Source organism: Pan troglodytes, chromosome 1 (assembly GCF_028858775.2).
Source record: "Pan troglodytes isolate AG18354 chromosome 1, NHGRI_mPanTro3-v2.0_pri, whole genome shotgun sequence".
NCBI lineage: Eukaryota > Metazoa > Chordata > Mammalia > Primates > Hominidae > Pan > Pan troglodytes.
The window spans coordinates 42,979,651-42,999,926 of NC_072398.2; the positions used below are offsets into that span (position 1 = coordinate 42,979,651).

The following is a 20,276-nucleotide window of genomic DNA, read 5'->3' on the forward strand; positions in this document are numbered from 1 at the left end:
AAATTTTTCCTCATTTCTATTTTTTTTTTTTTTTTTTTTTTTGAGACAGAGTCTTGCTCTGTCACCCGGGCTGGAGTGCAGTGCCATGATCTTGGCTCACTCAGCCTCCAACTCCCGGGTTCAAGTGATTCTCCTGCCTCAGCCTCCCAAGTAGCTGGGATTACAGGTGCCAACCAGCACGCCCAGCAAATTTTTGTATTTTTAGTAGAGATGGGGTTTCACCGCATTGGCCAGTTTGGTCTCGAACTCCTAACCTCAAGTGATCCACCTGCTTCAGCCTCCCAAAGTGCTGGGATTACAGGCGTGCACCACCGTGCCTGGCTCCAATTTTTCATAGTTCTTGTTTTTGTTAACTGTTTTATCAACTGATTAGAACTTCTAGAACAATGTTAGATAACAAAGGAAATGGCAGGCTTGTGGACATTCTTACTTTGTTTCTGACTTAATAGGACTGTGTCTAGGAGCTTACAGTTAAATATCATGTAATCTCCTGATTTGAGATAAATCATTCTTAATTGAACTAGGAAGTGTCCCTGTATTCCTAATTGTTTTTTTAAAAACACCAGGAATGAATCTTGAATTTTATTAGATTGAGCTTTGGGAGATTTTTCTTGGAATAAGAGATTATGATGCTGGTTGATATTTACCAAAATTCCATTTGTCATCTTTGGCTTATAAGAAACAGCAGATTCAAAGGTTGATTGATGGTAGGCTTTGTAAATGCACTATTTAAAGTTCTGAGGACAGAGGAGGATTACTCAGCAAAACACATCACTGAAAACAAGGAAAACTGCAGGGTTAGGCAACAGGAAAAGAGGAACTGGTGGTGGTTGCTATTTTATTTAAAACTTTTAAAGAAGTTGTTTATTGCCAATAATTAAAGAGCTCAAAGGGAAGTCATTTAACCATGAGATTGCCAAATAGAACTCTACAACAGCTGATTCAACCTTTTTAAAATTTTCCCTGGGGAGAGATTTCACTACTATCTCTGCTGATGGACTCCATGGTTCTCATACTTTACCTGAAAGTTCTTCCTAACATCTGATCTGAACCTTTCTTGCCGGGGCATTGGCCTGTTTTCCCACCCAAGCCTTGTTTTTGTTTTTGAGGAATGAACAGCCTTTTTTGGGTACAGACCAGGAGTCCATGGGTCTTGAGGACCTCTGTGTATTTATCAGTTTTCTTCTCCACATTCTTTTTGGCCTGTCTCCATAGACTTGTGAGCCCCATGCCTTGTTTAAGGGGGAAAAATGGCGTTTCCCTACAAATTAAATGTAAGAATCCATAGAGAACTGGACCTCATTAAAAATATTTGGAATTCACATGGCCACTTGATCATATTCCGCTGGCTCAGACAGAGCAGGGTTGACAAAATACCAGAAACTGGGCTTGTGTCTTTCTGGATTGACATTGACATAATCTGTGATTTCCTTTATGTTCTCATAGTCCAGGGGGGAGTCATTTTTTAGTTCTCCAGGGTCCGAAAAGACGACTTGTGTGTAATCCACATCCTCCGTGGCCTTAGGAGAAAAGCAGAGACATGTGAGTCAAGATCCCTACCACGTTTGGAGGAAATAAGACCCCAGGACTGAACTCTTACTCAAAGAGTTTCGCCCATGGCTTGGTGGGGAAGATCTGGGTCCAAGTAGCTGTGTCTGAGAGCAGTCCAGGGCAATGAGGAAGATTACCAGTGACTTTGTTCCACCTGTCTGCAGGGAATGGGATTACAGACGAGCAGGTGGAGGCAACAGGAAGATGCTGAGACTCAATTCAAGTGAGATCAGGACTCAGAGCAGACTTGAGCCCAACAACTGGGGTATGGGGAGAAGAGGGTTTCCCATTAGCACTTTCATTTTTACAGTCTGTTCAGACCCACTTTGTTTGGGTGATCCATGCGGATATGGGTTATGGGTGGAAGCCTGACCCCCCTCACCTGAGGATGCTGTGATGACTCAAGAAACCCTCTTTTCTTGCTCCTACTCCATAGCTGGGGTAACCTGAGTTTTCAGCGTTTTACAGCAGGGATCCCCAGACTGCATATGTTTGTCTGAGATCACTAGGCACATCCATTACCTGGCAGGCAGGAGGCGAACTGCAGGAGCTATCCAAGCTATCTGAGGGTGTGTCGCTGTCATCTGGGGAGAAATAGAAACGGTTCCTCTTCCAAAGCAAGCCAGAGGGTGTTAAGAGAGGATAGAGACAATGGAAGGGAGAATTGTCTTATTATCAGATAAAGACAGAGGCAGAGCCAGCAACAAAAAGGGGGGGTAGGGAAGAGAGATACAGAGACCCCAAAAGAGGAAGAAGGAGAAACAGAATAGGGGAAGAGTAGGGGGAGAGAAAGTCTCCAAAAACAGGCAGGGACATGTCCAAGAGGCCAGGCACTGCTGCTTCATTCAACTCCATCTAAAACTAATGTTAAAAAATACACTAGGTTGACTGTGCTTGGAAAGGGCTGTCTTCTAGAAAGAAAAGTCAGGAGGAACATGCTGGGACAATGTGACCCAATGCAAACAGCTCTGGCCTCAGAAGTTACACCTTCTAGTCCAAAGCTGTCACTAAATCTAGGCAGATCACATCTCTTTTTGTGCCCTGGTTTTCGTCACCCCCAAGACAAGAGGGTTGAACAAGAGTCTCTGAGGTCCCTGCCAGCTAAACAATCTCTGATTCTAGCCAGGCTCTGGTGAAGCTTTGGGGCCAGGGGTTAGGGTAAGGCCAGTGCCTCTCCAGTTCTGTTGAAACATGCATATGAGCAGCACCCTCAGGTCCCCACAGGCAGGCACTGAGGCCACGTCTCAACTGAAAAGATAAAATCAGGACAGAGCAAATTCAAACCAATCAAGAGACAAACCAGTGGAAGAAGTGCAATCTCTGGTGAGTGAGCCCCTATCAGGGAGTTGCCTTGTTGCCAAAGCAGCCACTTCCACTGTGAATAGTGACCTATTGGCTCACTTGCAAGAGGGTGATATAGATTTGAACCAGCAGCAAGATTCACATTTACACACTCAGATACCCATGCAGATCTAAGACCGTGAAGAAGGGTCCCTCTAGGGACTGTGGAGGAGCCAGCTACAGAGCCAGCCAATAACACTGACATAGCAGCAGCCACGGTGGAGGCAGGCAGAGGCAGGTGAAATTTTAACTCCACCATTGGCTGATCAATCTGAAGAAAAGATGCCATGGCTTTACAAAGAGCAGGGACACTTCCCAAGCCGCCTGCAATCATTTGCACACGACTAAACCCGGGAAAGAACTTAGACCCACACAAACTCAGAATGATCTCAGAATGATCTTCCCCACGAAATAGAATAAAACACCTTTCTGAAAAAAAGTAGGCTGGCAAGGCTGTCCTGATGTGGCTGTGAGGAATCCTCAGGCTAGAGGTTTGGGCCCATGGGGTTGCTGCAGGGAGGTCCTGGGTGTCCAGAGAGCACAAAGTTAGTCCCTAGACAAGTTCTCCCTCCAACCCCTTACTCACGCCTGTAAAGGGAATCAGACATTGGGATGTCTCTCTCTGTCTGAGTCTCCTTCATCTCTTTGACAGCAGGTGGATGATGGTGGCCAGGGCTGGGCCTGGGAACCTGGAGACTGGCCGCTTTCAGTGTCTGTTCACTCTTGTGGGCTGGAAGGGAGAGGGCAGGGATCAAAAGTGGAAGCTGGCCAGGCGCAGTAGCTCATGCCTGTAATCCCAGCAATTTGGGAGGCTGAGGTGAATGGATCACTTGAGGTCAGAAGTTCGAGACCAGCCTGGTCAACATGGTGAAACCCCGTCTCTACTAAAAATACAAAAATTAGCTGGGCATGGTGATGCGTGCCGGTAATGTCAGATATTAGGGAGGCTGAGGCAAGAGAATTGCTTGAACCTGGGAGGCAGAGGTTGCAGCGAGCTGAGACTGTGCCACTGCACTCAAGCCTGGGGGACAGAGTGAGACTCCATCTCAAAAAAAAAAAAGTGGAAGCTGCCTGGGTTAGGCACGTCGGCTCTTGAATCAGTGCCTGTTGAACACTGCCCTCAGTAAAGCAAACCTTCCAGAAAGATCCCTTCAAACCTCAGCACTGCTGTGCTCAAAACCCTGCCATGGTTCCACGCCTCACTTGGAAAAAGCCAAGTCCCAGCCTCCGAGGCCTCACTCCTCCTTCCTCTCTGGCTTTCTCCTGCTTCTCTCTGCCTGCTCCAGTTGCCCGGCCTCTTTGCTCTTGCTAGCATGTGCCTAACACGTTCCTCCTTCAGGCCTCTGCAGGTAGAGTTCACGCCTCACTCCCTGCAAGTTTATACTCAAAGGTTAGCCTTTTGGGGATGCCAGCCATCCACCAAGCTGTATCAACTCCCTTGCTCCATTTTTCCTCCCTAGCACTTACCATAATCTAGCATATACATGTTTTACTTGTTTGTCTTGTTTGTTGTCACATGGAATGAAAGATTCCGAGGGTAGGAATTTTTGTTTTGTTCCCTGTTGTGTAGCCTAGGCCCAGAGAGTGTCTTAGATGCTCAAGAAATATCTGCTGAATGAATGAATGAACAAATGAATGAATGAAGGTAGACTTAACTAGAAAGACCCTCAAAACATCATCTTGCCCCGTCCTTTCTCTTAGCACAACCAAAGCAGCATTGTTTTATTTTCCCTAATTGAAATGCCTTTCCAGGACCGAGCTTCACTACCTTCTGTTGTTTATCAGTTCAAGAATTTAAACTAATCTCTAAGTCCAACCATATTTCCTTCTGTTGTAATTCAAGGACATTTCTTCATATTCAGTCCTTTAACAGGGATGAAGAAAATTAATTAGACCAGGTTACACGAGCACTTCCTCGAAGGCATTGCAAAAGCTGTGTCTAGGCAGAAGGTCTGGGTAGTAGACGGATGTGGATGGCCACTTCCAGCCAGAAGTAGTTGGTTAAAAGGTGAGGTCAGAGTGGGGATTACCCAGATACAGTTATTGGGGGGAGGGGGAGCGGTGGGAAGGAATTTGGCCGGTGGGTCCTCTGGTAGGTTTTTGAGTGACGTTTGGGAACTCCAACGGGGTCTTGTCCTGCTGGAGGCTCGAGAATGGTCTCTGAGAGTGACTAGGAGGGAAGAGGATGCTGAGCCAGTTACCCATGTGCCTGCTGAGCAGGTAGTTGATGGCGGTGAGGAAGCAGGCCTGCAGGAAGAGGGACACCGCCGCGATCACTAAGCCATGCCAGACCTCCATGACTCTGTTGGGAAAGAAAAAGGGGCAGAGTCAGAGATTGCAAGGATGTGAATACAATTGCAAACCTATCCCTGTCCTAGCTGGAGGCAGACATCTGGCATTGCTGCGTGTCCCAGGGTAGGTCCCTTTGCCTCTCTGGACAATAAGGCTGGGGCAGCCAGGAAGGGTGCTATGTGTGCTTGGAAGCCAGCTACACCAGTTAGCTTGGTGGGAACCTTGCTCCTGCTCTTGTTGGGCCCACTCACTCTGTCAGCATGATGAGCTCCTTGCTGATAAGTTGGGGCTCAGGCACTTTCAGGAACCACCCTGGCACCTCGTCTCTCAGTAGTGCCACCGGCAGGGTGCTGGAGATCTGCAAGAGGTAAGGAGCTGGTCAGGACTCCAGGGCTCTTTATACAAATTTCCCTTGGGCAAACTCAGCTACTTGAGGATCAATTGTGACACATGCCCAGTTTATTCATCATACTTGCTTCAGTCCCCACTTTCCTACATGATACATTCTAGACACTTCTCCTAAAGAACCTTGATGAGTAAAGTGCACTTAACATTTTCACTCCCAGAGATTTCTGTTTAGTTTCGTTTATAAAAGTGGATTCAGAATCCAGATATGAGTTCCTTATTTGGTATAGATTCAGCATGTGAAAGGGGTAGGTGGGGAGTGAAAAGCAGCAATGTTCTAGATTGGAGAATTCCCCTTCCTGTTTGTGCTGGAGCCCTCTCTCCATTCGTCCATGCATCCAGTGCCAAGAAGCGCCACAGGTCACTTTGTTAGCAGCAGGGCTTATGGATTCTTTCTGTAGGACAGCTGTGACTTAGTTGCTGGTAAGGAGGGCTGCAGGGAGGCAGGAGGGAGGGACCCTGGGGACTGACCCAGACAGCGAGCGAGAAAAGACTCCAGGAAATTACCTGTCTCTCACCTCCTCAGACAAACGGATAGAAAAATCCGATATTGCCCAATGATCAGCAAACTCCACAATGAAAGCTCAGTCAAAAGTGACTTGGGCCAGGTAGGATGGCTTGCCCCCATAATCCCAGCACTTTTGGAGGCTGAGGTGGGCAGATCACTTGAGCCTAGGAGTTCATGACCAGCCTGGGCAATATGGCGAAACCTCGTCTTTACTAAAAATATAAAAATTAGCCCAGCATGGTGGCATGTGCCTGTGGTCCCAGCTACTTAGGAGGCTGAGGTGGAAGGATTGCTTGATCCCAGGAGGTCAAGACTTCAGTGAACTGAGATGGTGCTACTGCATTCCAGCCTGGGTTACAGAGCAAGACCCTGTCTCAAAAAAACAAAACAAAACAAAACAAAAACAACAAAAAAACAGGGGACTTGTGCACAAAATAAAAAATAAAAAGTGTAGAGCCAACACACTGGAAAGAAAACACAAACATGATTGCAATAAAGCAAGACAGGGATTTCCTGAAGGATTTGGTGACTTGATTGAAAAAGGGGCAGAGCTGTCTTGAAAATGTCCTGCTCTTGTCTAATTTTGGATAAGCCCCCCTAAGATAAATTTCAGTACAGATGCTGATTTCTCAAGCCTCATCTGGGGTTCCTCAAGACCCCTGCCAGGGCAGCTGCACAAGGAAGACTGGACTTTACCAGAAGAGATTTATTGTGTCATGAAAGAAATGAAAATTGTGGAAGGGGGCTAGAAGCTAGACCAGTGTGTTTGAGAAAACAACAATGTTCCATTTTTAAAGGAATTCTGGTGCTTTAGTATCGATTGTCTAATATTGAATATCTCATTTGTCCTTAATCACAGACATGATTCTCCCCTTGAGGGGGTTGGCCAGTAGGTTGCCTGGGCTGTCTTCCAATACTACACTCAAAGCTTTTATTTTTTAAGGCTCCTCTTCTACTTTATTTATTTAAAATTACACAACTAGTAGACATTTGTAGTCAAAGAATTAAAAATATGAATAAGCAACGCATTTTAGAAAATCGCCCCAAATTGAGCCGGACACAGTGGCTCATACCTATAACCCCAGCGCTTTGGGAGGCCGATGCAGGTGGATTGTTTGAGTCCAGGAGGTCAAGACCAGCCCGGGTAACATAGCAAGACCCCATCTCTAAAAACATACAAAAAAATTAGCTAGGTGTGCCTGGCACGTGCCTATAGTCTCAGCTACTCAGGAGGCTGAGGTGGGAGGATCACCCAAGTCCAGGTTGAGGCTGCAGTGAGCCATGATCATGCCACTGCACTCCAGTCTGGGTGACAGAGTGAGATCCTGTATCAAAAAAAAAAAATTACCCCAAATCTTTTTTTTTGAGATGGAGTTTTGCCTTGTTGCCCAGGCTGGAGTACAATGACACGATCTCGGCTCACTGCAACCTCCACCTCCCAGGTTCAAGCGATTCTCCTGCCTCAGCCTCCCAAGTAGCTGGGATTTCAGGTATGCACCACCATGCCCTGCTAATTTTGTATTTTCAGTAGAGACAGGGTTTCTCCATGTTGGTCAGGCTGGTCTCGAACTCCCAACCTCAGGTGATCCACCCGCCTTGGCCTCCCAAAGTGCTGGGATTACAGGCGTGAGCCACCGCGCCCAGCCAAAATTACCCCAAATCTTATTCCATATCCTTCCAGAAAATTTTCTAAATATTTTCATGAATATAAGTGCATGCATATATGCAAATAATGTATGTACACAGAGACAATGTCTTTAAAACATGGAATCATACAGATTGTTAGCTTTTTTTTCCCTCTTAATATATCATAAACATGTTTTTTTGGTCAGAAAAAACCTCCATTAAAAGGCTCCAACCGGGCGATCCACAGGCCACATTTGACACCTAATTTTTGTCTGATGAAGTGCTTTAGTGATTTGAATTTGTATGCCCCTAAAATGGGACATGATTTCTTCACTTCCTGACTAATCCCTAAAGGCATTTGAGTTTGCCACCTTTGAGTTTTACAGTATCATTTCGAATTCCTACCATTGCCCTTGATCAGTGTTTCTCAGTAGTATCTGACATTTGGAGCCAGACAAGTCCTTATTGTCTAAAATTGTCTTGCAGACAGCAGGTTGTGGAGCCTCCTGGAAGCCCCCCAGTGTAACAGGCCAGTGTAATGGCCAAAGGGACCCCAAATGACCCCACACATTTCCAAAGCCCCCTGAGGTAGGAGGGTTTGCTCCTAGTTGAGAATCACTGAATTTGATATATGTTCCATTATTTTAAGATTAATGCCTTATTTTGGCCCTTTATACAAAACTAGATTGCCTACACCATCTTCCACATTTTAATATATTCTGAGCATATACTCAGAGCATATACTTTGGGATAGCAAGGTGGAAGGATCACCGAGGCCGGGAGTTTGAGAAGAGCCCGGTGACAGAGTAAGACCCTGTCTCCCTTACTAGCCAAATGACACACAGCAGCTCATCCAAATGAAAACAGTAAATAGTATGGACGTCCAACATTCTTAAATACTAATTTCAGTTCAGTTCCCTTCTAGATGTTAATTATTGAATTCAGTGTCTCAGTTTAATAATTTCAGTATCTATAAAGTGAGAAGAATAATAGTTTCCTACTTCACAGAGTTCTTGCATGAGCTCAGTGATTTATGCTGTTTGTAAAGACCTTTATACAATTCCAGGCATATACGAGGCACTCAGTAATTATTAGGTATTATTCAACCCTAAAATCCTCCACCACGATGGTGACTAGAACTATTAAAATTGGATTGGTCTATTTTAGAAAACTTAGGCATTTGTTTTGAGTACAGTTTGGAGATAAGATCCAAGGTATGAAAATTATGACAGATGTCATTATTTAAGTGGCTAATGGCCCCTAACCACAATGAGCAGGTTGTTCCTTGGAGTCCAATTGCAGACTGCTGATCAGACAATCAGCAGAGACATCTGCTCATTTGCGCGTGCACGTGACATACACACACACACACACACACACACACACACACACACCAAATAACCGGGAAATGGGCAATTTAAGGTAATTATGTTGTGAAAAAGCGCATGGACTGTGTGAGGGTTTGGTGTGCCTCATTCCATCCTCGAGGTAGGGACGGTTCTGTCCTCTTCCATTGTGCTGAATTTTGACATCCAGACCCCACACTAATGTAGTGCCCTGCCAGGCACCTCAAAACCAAACTTTAGGCTGGGCACGGTGGCTCATGCTTGTAATCTCAGCACTTTGGGAGAGCGAGGTGGAAGAATCACTTGAGACCAGGAGTTTGAGAAGAGCCTGGGTGACAGAGTAAAACCCTGTCCCTCCTCCCCCGACCAAAAAAAACCCTACTTCGTCCCAGTGCTAAGAGCATTTATTTTGTTTGCTTCAGACTTGAGTTAAGGCTGGATTCCATTTTATTAAGTTTCCCTCCTCCACTGATACAGGAGCTTTCTCATGGCCTTTCCAATAGGTACAGCGTAATATCAGGGGGAGAATAAAAAGATGCCCACTTTCCTGCCATACACCATGCTTTCTTTGGATAGGTTTATTCTAGAAAGAACGGTTTAAAACAAGATTACAATAGAAGATGATTTCTATGAAAAATCATATGGATTAGGCTAGGTGCAGTAGCTCACACCTGTAATCCCAGCACTTTGGGAGGCCGAGGTGGGTGGATCATGAGGTCGGGAGTTCAAGACCAGCCTGGCCAAGATGGTGAAACCCCGTCTCTACTAAAAATACAAAAATTAGCCGGGCATGGTGGCAGGCACCTGTAATCCCAGCTACTGGAGAGGTTGAGGCAGAGAATTGCTTGAACCCAGGAAGCGGAGGTTGCAGTGAGCTGAGATCACGCCACTGCACTCCAGCCTGTGTGACAGAGCAAGACTCTGTCTGAAAAGGAAAAAAAAAAAAAAGAAAAATCATATGGATCAAAGTAATTATAATCAACATTGTCAACTGACTTTATTAATCTTTTCAAATGAAGTAGCTGTAAACTTTCTTTGCTGTCTCCATTAATTTGTTGTTTTTAACATTAGCTAAGGTATAATGGAAAGAGAACAAAAAGAAGGGAGAACAAAAGAAGGGGAAAGAAGGGAGCTAGGGCCTGCCTTCTCCTGGCTCTGTCACTTGCTAACGGTGTGACTTTGGACAGGGAGATGTCCCCTCTAGGCCCTGGTGAATTAGGGAGCTTGGCAAAGTACTCCTAAGGCTCTTTTCAGCCCCGAGCATCCTGCTCTTTAAAGGCTGGGGTGAAGTAAGGCGAAAAGAAAGCAAAGCTGGATGGAAATGGAAAATTTAAAAATAAAAAAATCTTTATTTCCACTTTGTAACATCCAGCCTCCTCCACATTGCTAGACTTTCTCTCCCAGTTTAATATGCAGTTTCCAATAATCAAGAAAAGGAGGAAACACAAATAAACCAAATTAATAATATAGGGACTATTAATCTCAGAAACAGAAGGGATTAACATTTTTCAACAAAAATGGGGTACCAAAAAAAAGAAGAGGTTTTAAGAAAAGTTAGACTACAAAATTTTTTTTGACGAAATCTCAGTAAAATGGATAGTTTCCTAGAAAAGTATAAATTAACAAAATTGATTCCATATGGCACGGAAAGCTTAGACCAAAACCAAACCAAAATAACAAGAAATAAGTTTAGGAAGCAGCATGCTATCTAGCCACTAAAGACAAAGAACCTGGAGTCAGACTGCTTGGGTTCAAATCCCAGCTCATTCTCTGCATGAGCTTGGCCTGGCTATTTAACCTCTCAAAGCCTCAGTCTTTTAATATGTAAGATGGGAACAGTAACTAATTTCGGGACTAGATAAGACAAATATAAATGATAACTACTTCTGAGGATGAAATTAGATGAGCTATGTGAAATAGTTATTAGAACTTTTGGCACATAGTACTAAGCATCCAATGAATGCAAGCTATTATTATTTAGAAATTAAAAGCATTGGCTGAGCCCAGTGGCTCACACTTGTAATCCTAGCACTTTGGGAGGCTGAGGCAGTTGAATAGCTTGAGCCCAGGAGTTGGAGATCAGCCTGGGCAACAAGGCAAGACCCCATCTCTATTAAAAAGAAAAGAAAGAAAAGAAAGAAAGAAAGAGAGAGAAAGAGAGAGAGAGAAAGAAAGAGAAATAAATAAATAAATAAATTAGAAGCATTATCAGACTTACCTCCTCAATACCTGTCCAGATGGTTTGACAAATGAGGAGTTTCAAACTTTTAAGGAACACATAATTATTACTCTACAAGCCAATACAGGGCACAGGAAGACAGAAACTCTTGGGTTCATCTCATTTATGAATATGGAGGTATATATATATGGTAATATCAAGAAGTTAGCCCAGAATGTTGAGGAAATTGATTATTACAAAGATGGAAACAAACATTGAGTATTTTCCATGTGCTTTAATCCTCTCACTCTACAAAAATAGACATTACCACTACTTCATAGATGAGGAAACTAAGGCTTAGGAAGATTGAAAACTTTGCCGCGTTGCCAGCTGGAAGACTCATGTTTCCCAAACCAACTGACTCAAAATCCTAAATCCCAATCATGTCAGGAAGCTGTCTTTTATATAATACAAATACAATATTGATAGAGCAAATTTTTAAAATTATGATCTTGGTAAAGTGCCAAAATGTACTGGATAAACTGAATACTTATTACTGATTTTTGAAGTTAATAAAAGTATGAGGATTTTTTCTTACTATAGTAAAGAATAATAAGTCGGTGCAGTATTGATTACTGCACCAATAATCAGTATCTGACAAAATGGTAAATTATTTTGCAGCTATTTGAGAGCAAGGGTGTATGCTGCAACCCTTATCTGAAATGAGTACTAGAAGTTATAATTTCTGGAAATGGAAAGTTCCTCCCATCTCTAATAATAATAAGGTTATTGAATATTTACTGAGCATGTTTTATGTGGCAGACACTTTTATGTACATTAACTCATCCAATTCTCACAACCACCCCAGGAGGTAGATACTATTATTATTTTTTAATTAACAGAGGACAAAACTAAGACACAGAAAGGCTACCTAATATGCTCAAGATGACAAAAACAGTTCATCAGCCTTTGTGCTCAGGCAGGCTGGTGCTGGAGCCTGAGCTGTCAGCTGCTACATTAACAAAATGAAAGTACAGTTTTGGGCAAGGAGAAGCCAAATTCATTCTTACTTGCAAAATATATGATTTTACACCTAGAAATCCAAAAGAATTCATTGCAAAACTAGAGGAATTAATGAGATTGCTCAGTAAAGTCCTGTAGATATAATAAATATTCTAAAATTACCAGCTATTCTTACTATTATACTAGCAACAGACATAAAATAAAATGGGGAAAAATACCATGAGATTTAGCAACTACAACAATAGAAATATCTAAAAATAATATTAATTATAAGAAAATTATTTTGAAGAAAATAATAAAAATTTATTGAGAGACATGAAAGACTTAAACTCATAAAAAGATGCTATTTCAGGTTGAGAAGCTGTAACACTTAAAAATCACTTTTGAAGTTAATTTATTGGCCTAATATAATTCTAATAGAAATTATGGTGAGTTTTTTATAACTTGAGGTTACTCTAAAATGTATCTGGGAAAACATAAGAACAATCAAAAAGCGTGGAAATTGCAATTTGAAAAGGAATTGTGGGCCAGGCGCAGTGGCTCACACCTGTAATCCCAGCACTTTGGGAGGCCAAGGAGGGTGGATCACCTGAGGTCAAGGGTTCGAGACCAGCCTGGCCAAGATGGTGAAACCTGTCTCTATTAAAACAATACAAAAATTAGCTGGGTGAGGTGGTGGGCACCTGTAATCCCAGCAACTCTGGAGGCTGAGGCAGGAGAATCGCTTGAACCTAGAAGATGAGATTGCAGTGAGCCGAGATTGTGCCACAGCACTCCAGACTGGGGGATAGAGTGAGACTCTGTCTCAAAAAAAAAAAAAAAAGAAAGAAAGAAAAAAAAAGGAATTGTGGTAAGGTAGATTTCTGACTACCACTTTTTAAGAGAAGTGTAGACTTGAAAAAATATGCCTGTGTGTACAATAAATGTTATAAGAGTAGTTCACAAAGCAAGTGGAGGAAAGGAAATCATTATTTAACAAATGTTGCCCACAAGACAATGGGTTAGCTACCTGTAAGGGAAAAGAAAATAACTTAGATCCAGACCCTAGATAGCAAAATGAATTCCAAACGGATTAAGGAGGTAAATATTTTAAAATCGAGCCATTAAAATTAGAAGAAATTAGGATTGAATATTACTATATTTAATAATATTTGTTAAATCCCCAGATGAGAGAAAACTTTCTCAGTTTATATGCAATGGAAGAAATCACAAAGAAATACATGAAAAATAGATTTGGCTTTAAACTATTAGAACTTCACATGTTAACACAATTTAAAGGCAAACAGAAAAAAAAAACTGAAACTAGTATGGCAAACCACTATTTTAAAGATTTTGCATCTTTGGTTTATATAAATTTTTAAGAAAAACACTAGGGCCCCCAAACAGCAAATGGGTAAAGAGTGTAGAGCAGACAATTTACAAACAATCCAGAACAGACCAAAGCTATTATGCAAAAGAGCTCTGTACAGCGTCATTATAAAAGTGAAAAATGGGAAGCAATCTAAAGAAAAAAACAAAAACTGAAGAAATGAGGATTGAGGCTTTGAATGGAAGACCATATGGCCGTTTAAAATTACATTTAGGAAGAACTCATCTGGAGAAAGAAATCTGTTCTACGAAAATATACAATGCAATTGTATTTAGCTACATAAAATATAATCACAATTTTGTAAAAAGTGAACATAAGGCTGGGCGTGGTGGCTCATACCTGTAATCCCAGCACTTTGGGAGGCAAAGGTGGGAGGATCGCTTGAGTCCAGGAGTTTGAGACCAGCCTGGGCAACATAGTGAGATCCCCATCTCTACAAAAAATGTTTTAACCCATTTTCTATTTAGAAAAAAAAAAAAGTACAACTAATTCTCTTTGAGGCTGAAGCAAATCTGACTCATTTTCAATATGAAAATAAAATATAAAAACCATTCTTGGGAGTTATTTCTAAATAGAACTTGTCTCTAATCATCATGTAGCAGAAATGTATATGATGTTACATGAGGGTAAGAGACAAAAGTATTCTTGGGGGAAACAGGAGATGGGTTACAAAATTAGCTGGGCCTGGTGGAGTGCACCTGTACTCCCAGATACTTGGGAGGCTGAAGCAGGAGGATCACTTGAGCCTGGGAGATCAAGGCTACATGAGCCGTGGTTGCACCACTGTACTCCAGCCTGGGCGACAACGTGAGACCCTGTCTCAAAAAAAAAAAGTGAACATAAAAAGAATGAAAATTTATAAAGAGAGAAAACTCTGGGTCATTAAACTTCTTTCTCATCATATTAGTTCAGTAATAACGCACCCAATTCATGTGTCAGCTCCCCAAATCCAGAATATTTCTTTCATTTGTTTGTTTTTTGAGACGGAGTCTCACTCTGTCGTCCAGGCTGGAGTGCAGTGGCGCAATCTTGGCTCACTGCGACCTCCGCCTCCCAGGTTCAAGCAATTCTACTGCCTCAGCCTCCCGAGTAGCTGGGATTACAGGTGTGCAGCACCATGCCTGGCTAATTTTTGTATTTTTAGTAGAGACAGCATTTCACCATTTTGGCCAGGCTGGTCTCGAACTCCTGGCCTCAAGTGATCCACCCACCTCAATCTCCCAAAGTGCTGGGATTACAGGTGTGAGCCACTGCACGCGGTCCAGAATATTTCATTAACAATAATTTTGTTTATCAAATATAGATTTATTCATAAATATGAATCTATAGAAAATAAGTTTAGGATGTTATTTAAATGTACTTTATTCATATGGAGGGAATGAAAGAAGATACATGTAAGTGTTAACAAAACCAGGTATTGGGATTGAGGATGTTTTATTTCATTTGTTATACTTTCTGTCATTTTCAAAGTTTTCTGCAATTAACATGCATTTTTTCCAATTAAGAAAAATATTTATTTTTTATTGTTTAATTAGTTAATAAAAAATAAATTAAAAATTTTTCCTAATTGGCTGGAGTGCAGTGGTAGGATCAAAGCTCACTGCAACCTTGAACTCCTGGCTCAAGTGATCCTCCTCAGCCTCTCAAAGTGCTAGGATTATAGGCATGAGCCGCTGCACCCGGCCTATTTTTTTAATTGGTGAAAATTATCCATATTTATTGTGTACAACATGTTTTGAAATAAGTATACATTGTGGAATGGCTAAATCAAATGAATTGACAGCTACATAACCTCACATGTTTATCATTTTCTGTAGTGAGAACATTTGAAATCTACTCTCTCAGCAGTTTTCAAGAATACAATACGTTGTTATTAACTATAGCCAAAAAAGTTTTCAGACATTGAAATAAGCCTAGATTTTCTGAGTGCCTTAAATCAGCATGACACCAAATTTATCTAAATAAATTATATCTCACCATGTTAATAGAACATTGAGATGATCACCTAAATGTCTGAATTTCAATCAATCAAATATTTATCGAGTGGTCCATGCACATGGTCCTGTGTGAAATACTCTTGATGGTGTGAAGGAGAAAAGGCCATTTGTACTTTCAAGAGTTCATTTGCACTTGGAAAATCAAGACATTAATATGTGAAAAGTCAAAAAGCAGAAGAGATGCCGCAGGTGAAGAATAATGAGTTGTCAGAAGGAGTGGTATCAATAATACATTATATTTCAGAGGAAAAAGAGATCCCCAAGAGATAGAATGTTCAGGGAAGAGTCACTGAGAGGGAATTATTTGAAGGACAGGCAACGGATGGATGGAAGGAGGGGAGAAGAGCAATCTAGCTAAAGTTGTCTTGCCAACCCTGGCTTTGGGGACAGCTTTAGTGGAATTGATTGTCTTCTAACAAAGTTGGATTTATATTTGACCACATGTAAATAGCATAATGTGGAAACAGCTGAGTATACTGCAAAGCGACCACACAAGCGAGTATAGGCAAATGGTCAGGTGTAGAGACTCAGTGGCCAAATAGATTGTGTTTAGGACATCAGCTATGGCCTTCCTAGCTGTGAGTTGCTTTACTTTTCCAGCTTCAGGGTTATATCTGTAAAATGGGGATGACATCTGTTTTGTGGGTTTTTCTTTTCTTTAGACAGGGTCTTGCTCTGTTGCCCAGGCTGGAGTGTCCAGTGGTGCAAGCACGGCTCGCTGCAGCCTCGACCTTCTGGGCTCAAGCAATCCTCCTGCCTCAGCCTCCCGAGTAGTTGGGACCACAGGTGCATACCACCATGCCTGGCTAATTTTTTAATTTTTGAGAGACAGGATCTTGCCATGTTGTCCAGGCTGTTCTCAAACTCCTGGGCTCAAGCAATCCTTCTGTCTCAGCCTCCCAAAGTGCTGGGATTACAGGTGTGAGCCACCGTGCCCAGCCTGTTTCATGTTTTTAACTCACACATGTCTTGTGTTAACCATGTATGTGCCATATCATAAAAAACATTTTGCATCAATTATCTTATTTAATCCTCAGAATAACAACCTTATGAGGTAGATACTATTGTTCTCCCAATTTTACATATGAGAAAACCAGGTTGTAATCCCCCGTGGAGGGGACATAATTCAGACACAGGTGGTTTGAGGCCAGAGCCTTCACCACATTGCATTCAGTATTGAAAATGCTGGCCGGGCGTGGTGGCTCACACCTGTAATCACAGCAATTAGAAAGGCAGGGGTGGGAGGTTGGCTTGAGCTCAGGAGCTTGAGACAAGCCTGGACAACATAGTGAGACCCCATTCTTCAGAAAATGGAAAAAAAAAACAGGAAAATGCTCAGTAGAGAGCCTGGCATATATAGGTACCAGGGGATGATCCTTGGACCAGAACATTCCAACTCAAAATTATCTTAAATTTATAAACACACCCATTTCCATAAGGCCTTGTAAGAACACTGGGCCCACTCATGATTTTCAGGTGAGAGCAACACAATGTACGAAACCACGGGGTCCTGCAACGTCCCTGGTCCTAAACAATGCCTGTTCCTATGACTCAATGAGTCACTCACCAGGGAATAGAGAAGGTCAAAACGCCAGGCTGAGGGAAGGGAGGGATGGAGTGTGCCAAATATCATGGGGAAAAGGACAACAGAGGGTTACAGGATCACCTTCATTCTCATATCAGAGAAATCTTTCCTGGATTCTCTTTGGCTCTGGTCACCATGTCAGGGTCCTCACCCCAGGTGGTTATGAGGCTAGGGCTCATCTGGAATATGGCATGAGAACCTAGATGAACATTCCAGTTCAACAACTTTATACATTCCTTGGGCACATTATTTCCTCTCCCTGAGCCTCAGTTCCCCTGTCTATAAAATGAGAGGAGTGGGCTAAATCAATTCAGTTCTGACATTTTGTTATTTTAGAATTTTTCTGAAATGGACTAAAAAGTGAGATTCAAAAGTGAGAAAGAGCAACTTTGAGCCTCAACTAGATAAACCACACCTCCAGTCACATTTATTTCTAGGTGCAAGCACTGCCAATTTCTAGCAGGAAAGCAAGTCATCCAGAGTTTCTAATTAGTAATTTTGGGGAAAGCAGTTTTGCAAGGAACTACTAGAGATGAATGCAATGTGGATGCAACTTAGTTCCAAGACTAAATCAGCAAGAACACAAAAAGTTGCAAGCTACTCAAGCAGTATTCATGGATTCATTTTGCTAGTTCCCACAAAGCTCCAGATGAATTAGAAGGGGTCAAATTATTCTGTTTCATCGATTGGCCTGCTAAATTTTAGGGAAACTAGACACCTTCTACAGATTATGCACCCTCTATAGATTATGCATCTTGTTGGCTGGGACTGCATATATTACACTCCGCAATTCACAGCACAGTACGTAGAGACACGGCAGGGATAGGGATGGAAAAAGCATTTCAATGTGTAACACTCTGTACACATTGCTATTAAATCAATTTGCATATAATAAATGTTTAACCTTGGGGGAGCCACTTAATGTCTCAGAGTTTCGCTTTTCTCCTCTTTCAATCGGGCAGTCAAATGTCTCTTTATTTGACTTATTTTCCAGTTGAAGAAACTGAGGCAGCAAGGTGTTAAGGGACTTGACTGATTCAGTGAAAGAAAACTCTTCTGGAGAACTTTAGCACAGAAGAGTTAGACCAGGCCTTTCTCCATCTCTCCAACCCGGGGGTGGGGGGGAACTCAGAATTATTAGGAGGGCTACATGAGACCATGGAAACTTCCAGTACCATTCCTGCCTCCTCGTCAGGATTCAGGGCCAGTGCTGGCTTCATGGACTTGCAACCCGTGCAGACTAGTAGGGCCCTGTGCTCACAAGGACCCCATGATTGGCCTGATGCTTTGTGGCTGTCATCTTTAAATTCATAATAATTTTTGAGTAACGGACCCCAGATTTTCATTTTGCGTTGTGTGCCACCAATTATGTAACAGATCCTACTCAAGGCATTTAATTGGGTAGTTTGCCAAAGCTCACAAAATAGGTCAACACACAGAACGAGAAGCAGGATCAGCCAATCAACAAGTCTTCCTTGAGTACCTGATACATGCTTCCCAGCACCGCATTGTCTGAGCCCCTCCCAGGTTGGAGAGATGGAGAAAAGCCTGATCTAACTCTTCTGTAATGAAATTCTCCAGAAGAGTTTTCTTTCACTGATTCAGTCAAGTCCCTTAACACCTTGGCGCCTCAGTTTCTTCAACTGGAAAATAAGGCTGTTAGTAGCACTTACGTCTTTAGGGTTGTGAGGAATAAATGGGCCAATCTGTGTAAAATTCTTTGAACAGTCCTCGGCAGATAGTAAGCTCTATATAAGGGTCGACTGTTTCTGTTTTGTGCTGTTATTAGCTTTTCCTTGTCCAGATGCTCGCATGGCTTTTTTCTTTCATGGTGCACATTCTCTGACCTCTATTCATAAAATTTTAAAACTCCCAGGCTGGCTCTCTTCCCTCCACACATACTAGTCCTTTGCTGCTCAGAGTGTTTTCTCAGGGAAAACATTCCTATAGGATGTTTATGGGGGAAGATATTCTGTGAGATCTGGTTCCCATTTGACTTAAAAAGGAAACTTCATAGCTGTTATTGGTGGAGCCTGTACTGGCACTAAATGTACATTGTCTGAATCCATGTAGCAACCCTGTAAGGTGGGTGTTTTATGCCCATTTTACAGATGAGGAAACTGAGGCTCACAAAAGTTTAGCAGAGTGAGGATTTGGAACCAGTTTTTGCTGGACCCAAAATCCATGTACCTTCTGGCTGAAGCCCCAATGGCTGCTGTTGCTAGTGTAGACAGATGTCAGGTCTCAGGCACAAGAAATTCATGTCCATAAAGTGTAATCTTAGGCTCACTGTAAGCTGATTGCAAGTGGAATTCCGCACCCTGGAATCTCAGCACATAAACAGAGAATCCTCTCTAAAACTTCTACACATATATGCTCGCAAACAAATGCACACTTCAAACTAATTTAAAATCCTGTCTCCACAGACAGTACTTACCCTTAGGACTATGAGCACAATCTGATCCCAGTCTGTGTTTCAGCGATGTCCTAACGGAAATATCTCCCCGACCCTTCTCCAGCCCCTACCCAGAAGCTTCTGTGTCACTGGAGGTCAGTCACAAGTGTTTCAACATTTCCAACAAGGCGGGAGCACTGCCACTCAGAAGATAGCAATCTCGCTCGTTGAGTACAGCAGGGTGAAGGGAGAGATAATGCCTCCTGTCTCTTTTGGCCATGCTCTGCCCAGCTCCCTGGTACAGACAGTTTGTGTAGATGGAGGAGATTAGTAATCTCTTTCTCTCCCTGTGGCACACATTTAGATACCACAAATACACACGCAGCCAGGTAGAGTGGAAAGAGCACTAAAGGAGGAGTTAAGAGGCCTAAGATCAAGTCCCAGCTCTGGCACCAATGTGCCACATGAGCTCAGACAATTTGTTTTTCCCTAAAGGGACTCATGTTCTTCCTCTGTAAAATGAAGAAGTAGGTCTCTAGATATTAGCAAAGATCCTTTCCAACCTAGCTCATCTGTGAATCTATATGTGATGTATTCAAAGATTAAGTGAGTAGGGGACGTTGGGCAATAGATAAGAATAAATTTTTGAGGACAACTTCTTTGTCATTAAGCATCAAATG

The 20,276-nt window shown here is 42.4% G+C and overlaps 1 protein-coding gene across 2 annotated transcripts; it reads right to left on the reverse strand.

Moving 5' to 3' along the window:
- Positions 1 to 456: 456 nt before the first annotated feature.
- Positions 457 to 19,889, reverse strand: RHEX (regulator of hemoglobinization and erythroid cell expansion). Of its 2 annotated transcripts, XM_001163216.5 has the most exons (6): positions 19,639 to 19,889; positions 5,436 to 5,542; positions 5,094 to 5,194; positions 3,479 to 3,622; positions 2,074 to 2,135; positions 457 to 1,520 (listed from the first exon to the last, which is right to left on the reverse strand). In XM_001163216.5, exons 2-6 carry the CDS (start codon positions 5,444 to 5,446, stop codon positions 1,320 to 1,322), a joined length of 519 nt encoding a protein of 172 aa, XP_001163216.2. In that variant the 5' UTR covers positions 5,447 to 5,542; positions 19,639 to 19,889; the 3' UTR covers positions 457 to 1,319. The 2 variants fall into 2 exon arrangements, with proteins under 2 accessions (XP_001163216.2, XP_009439640.2); XM_009441365.3 differs by lacking the exon at positions 5,436 to 5,542.
- Between the last annotated feature and the right edge of the window lie 387 nt (positions 19,890 to 20,276).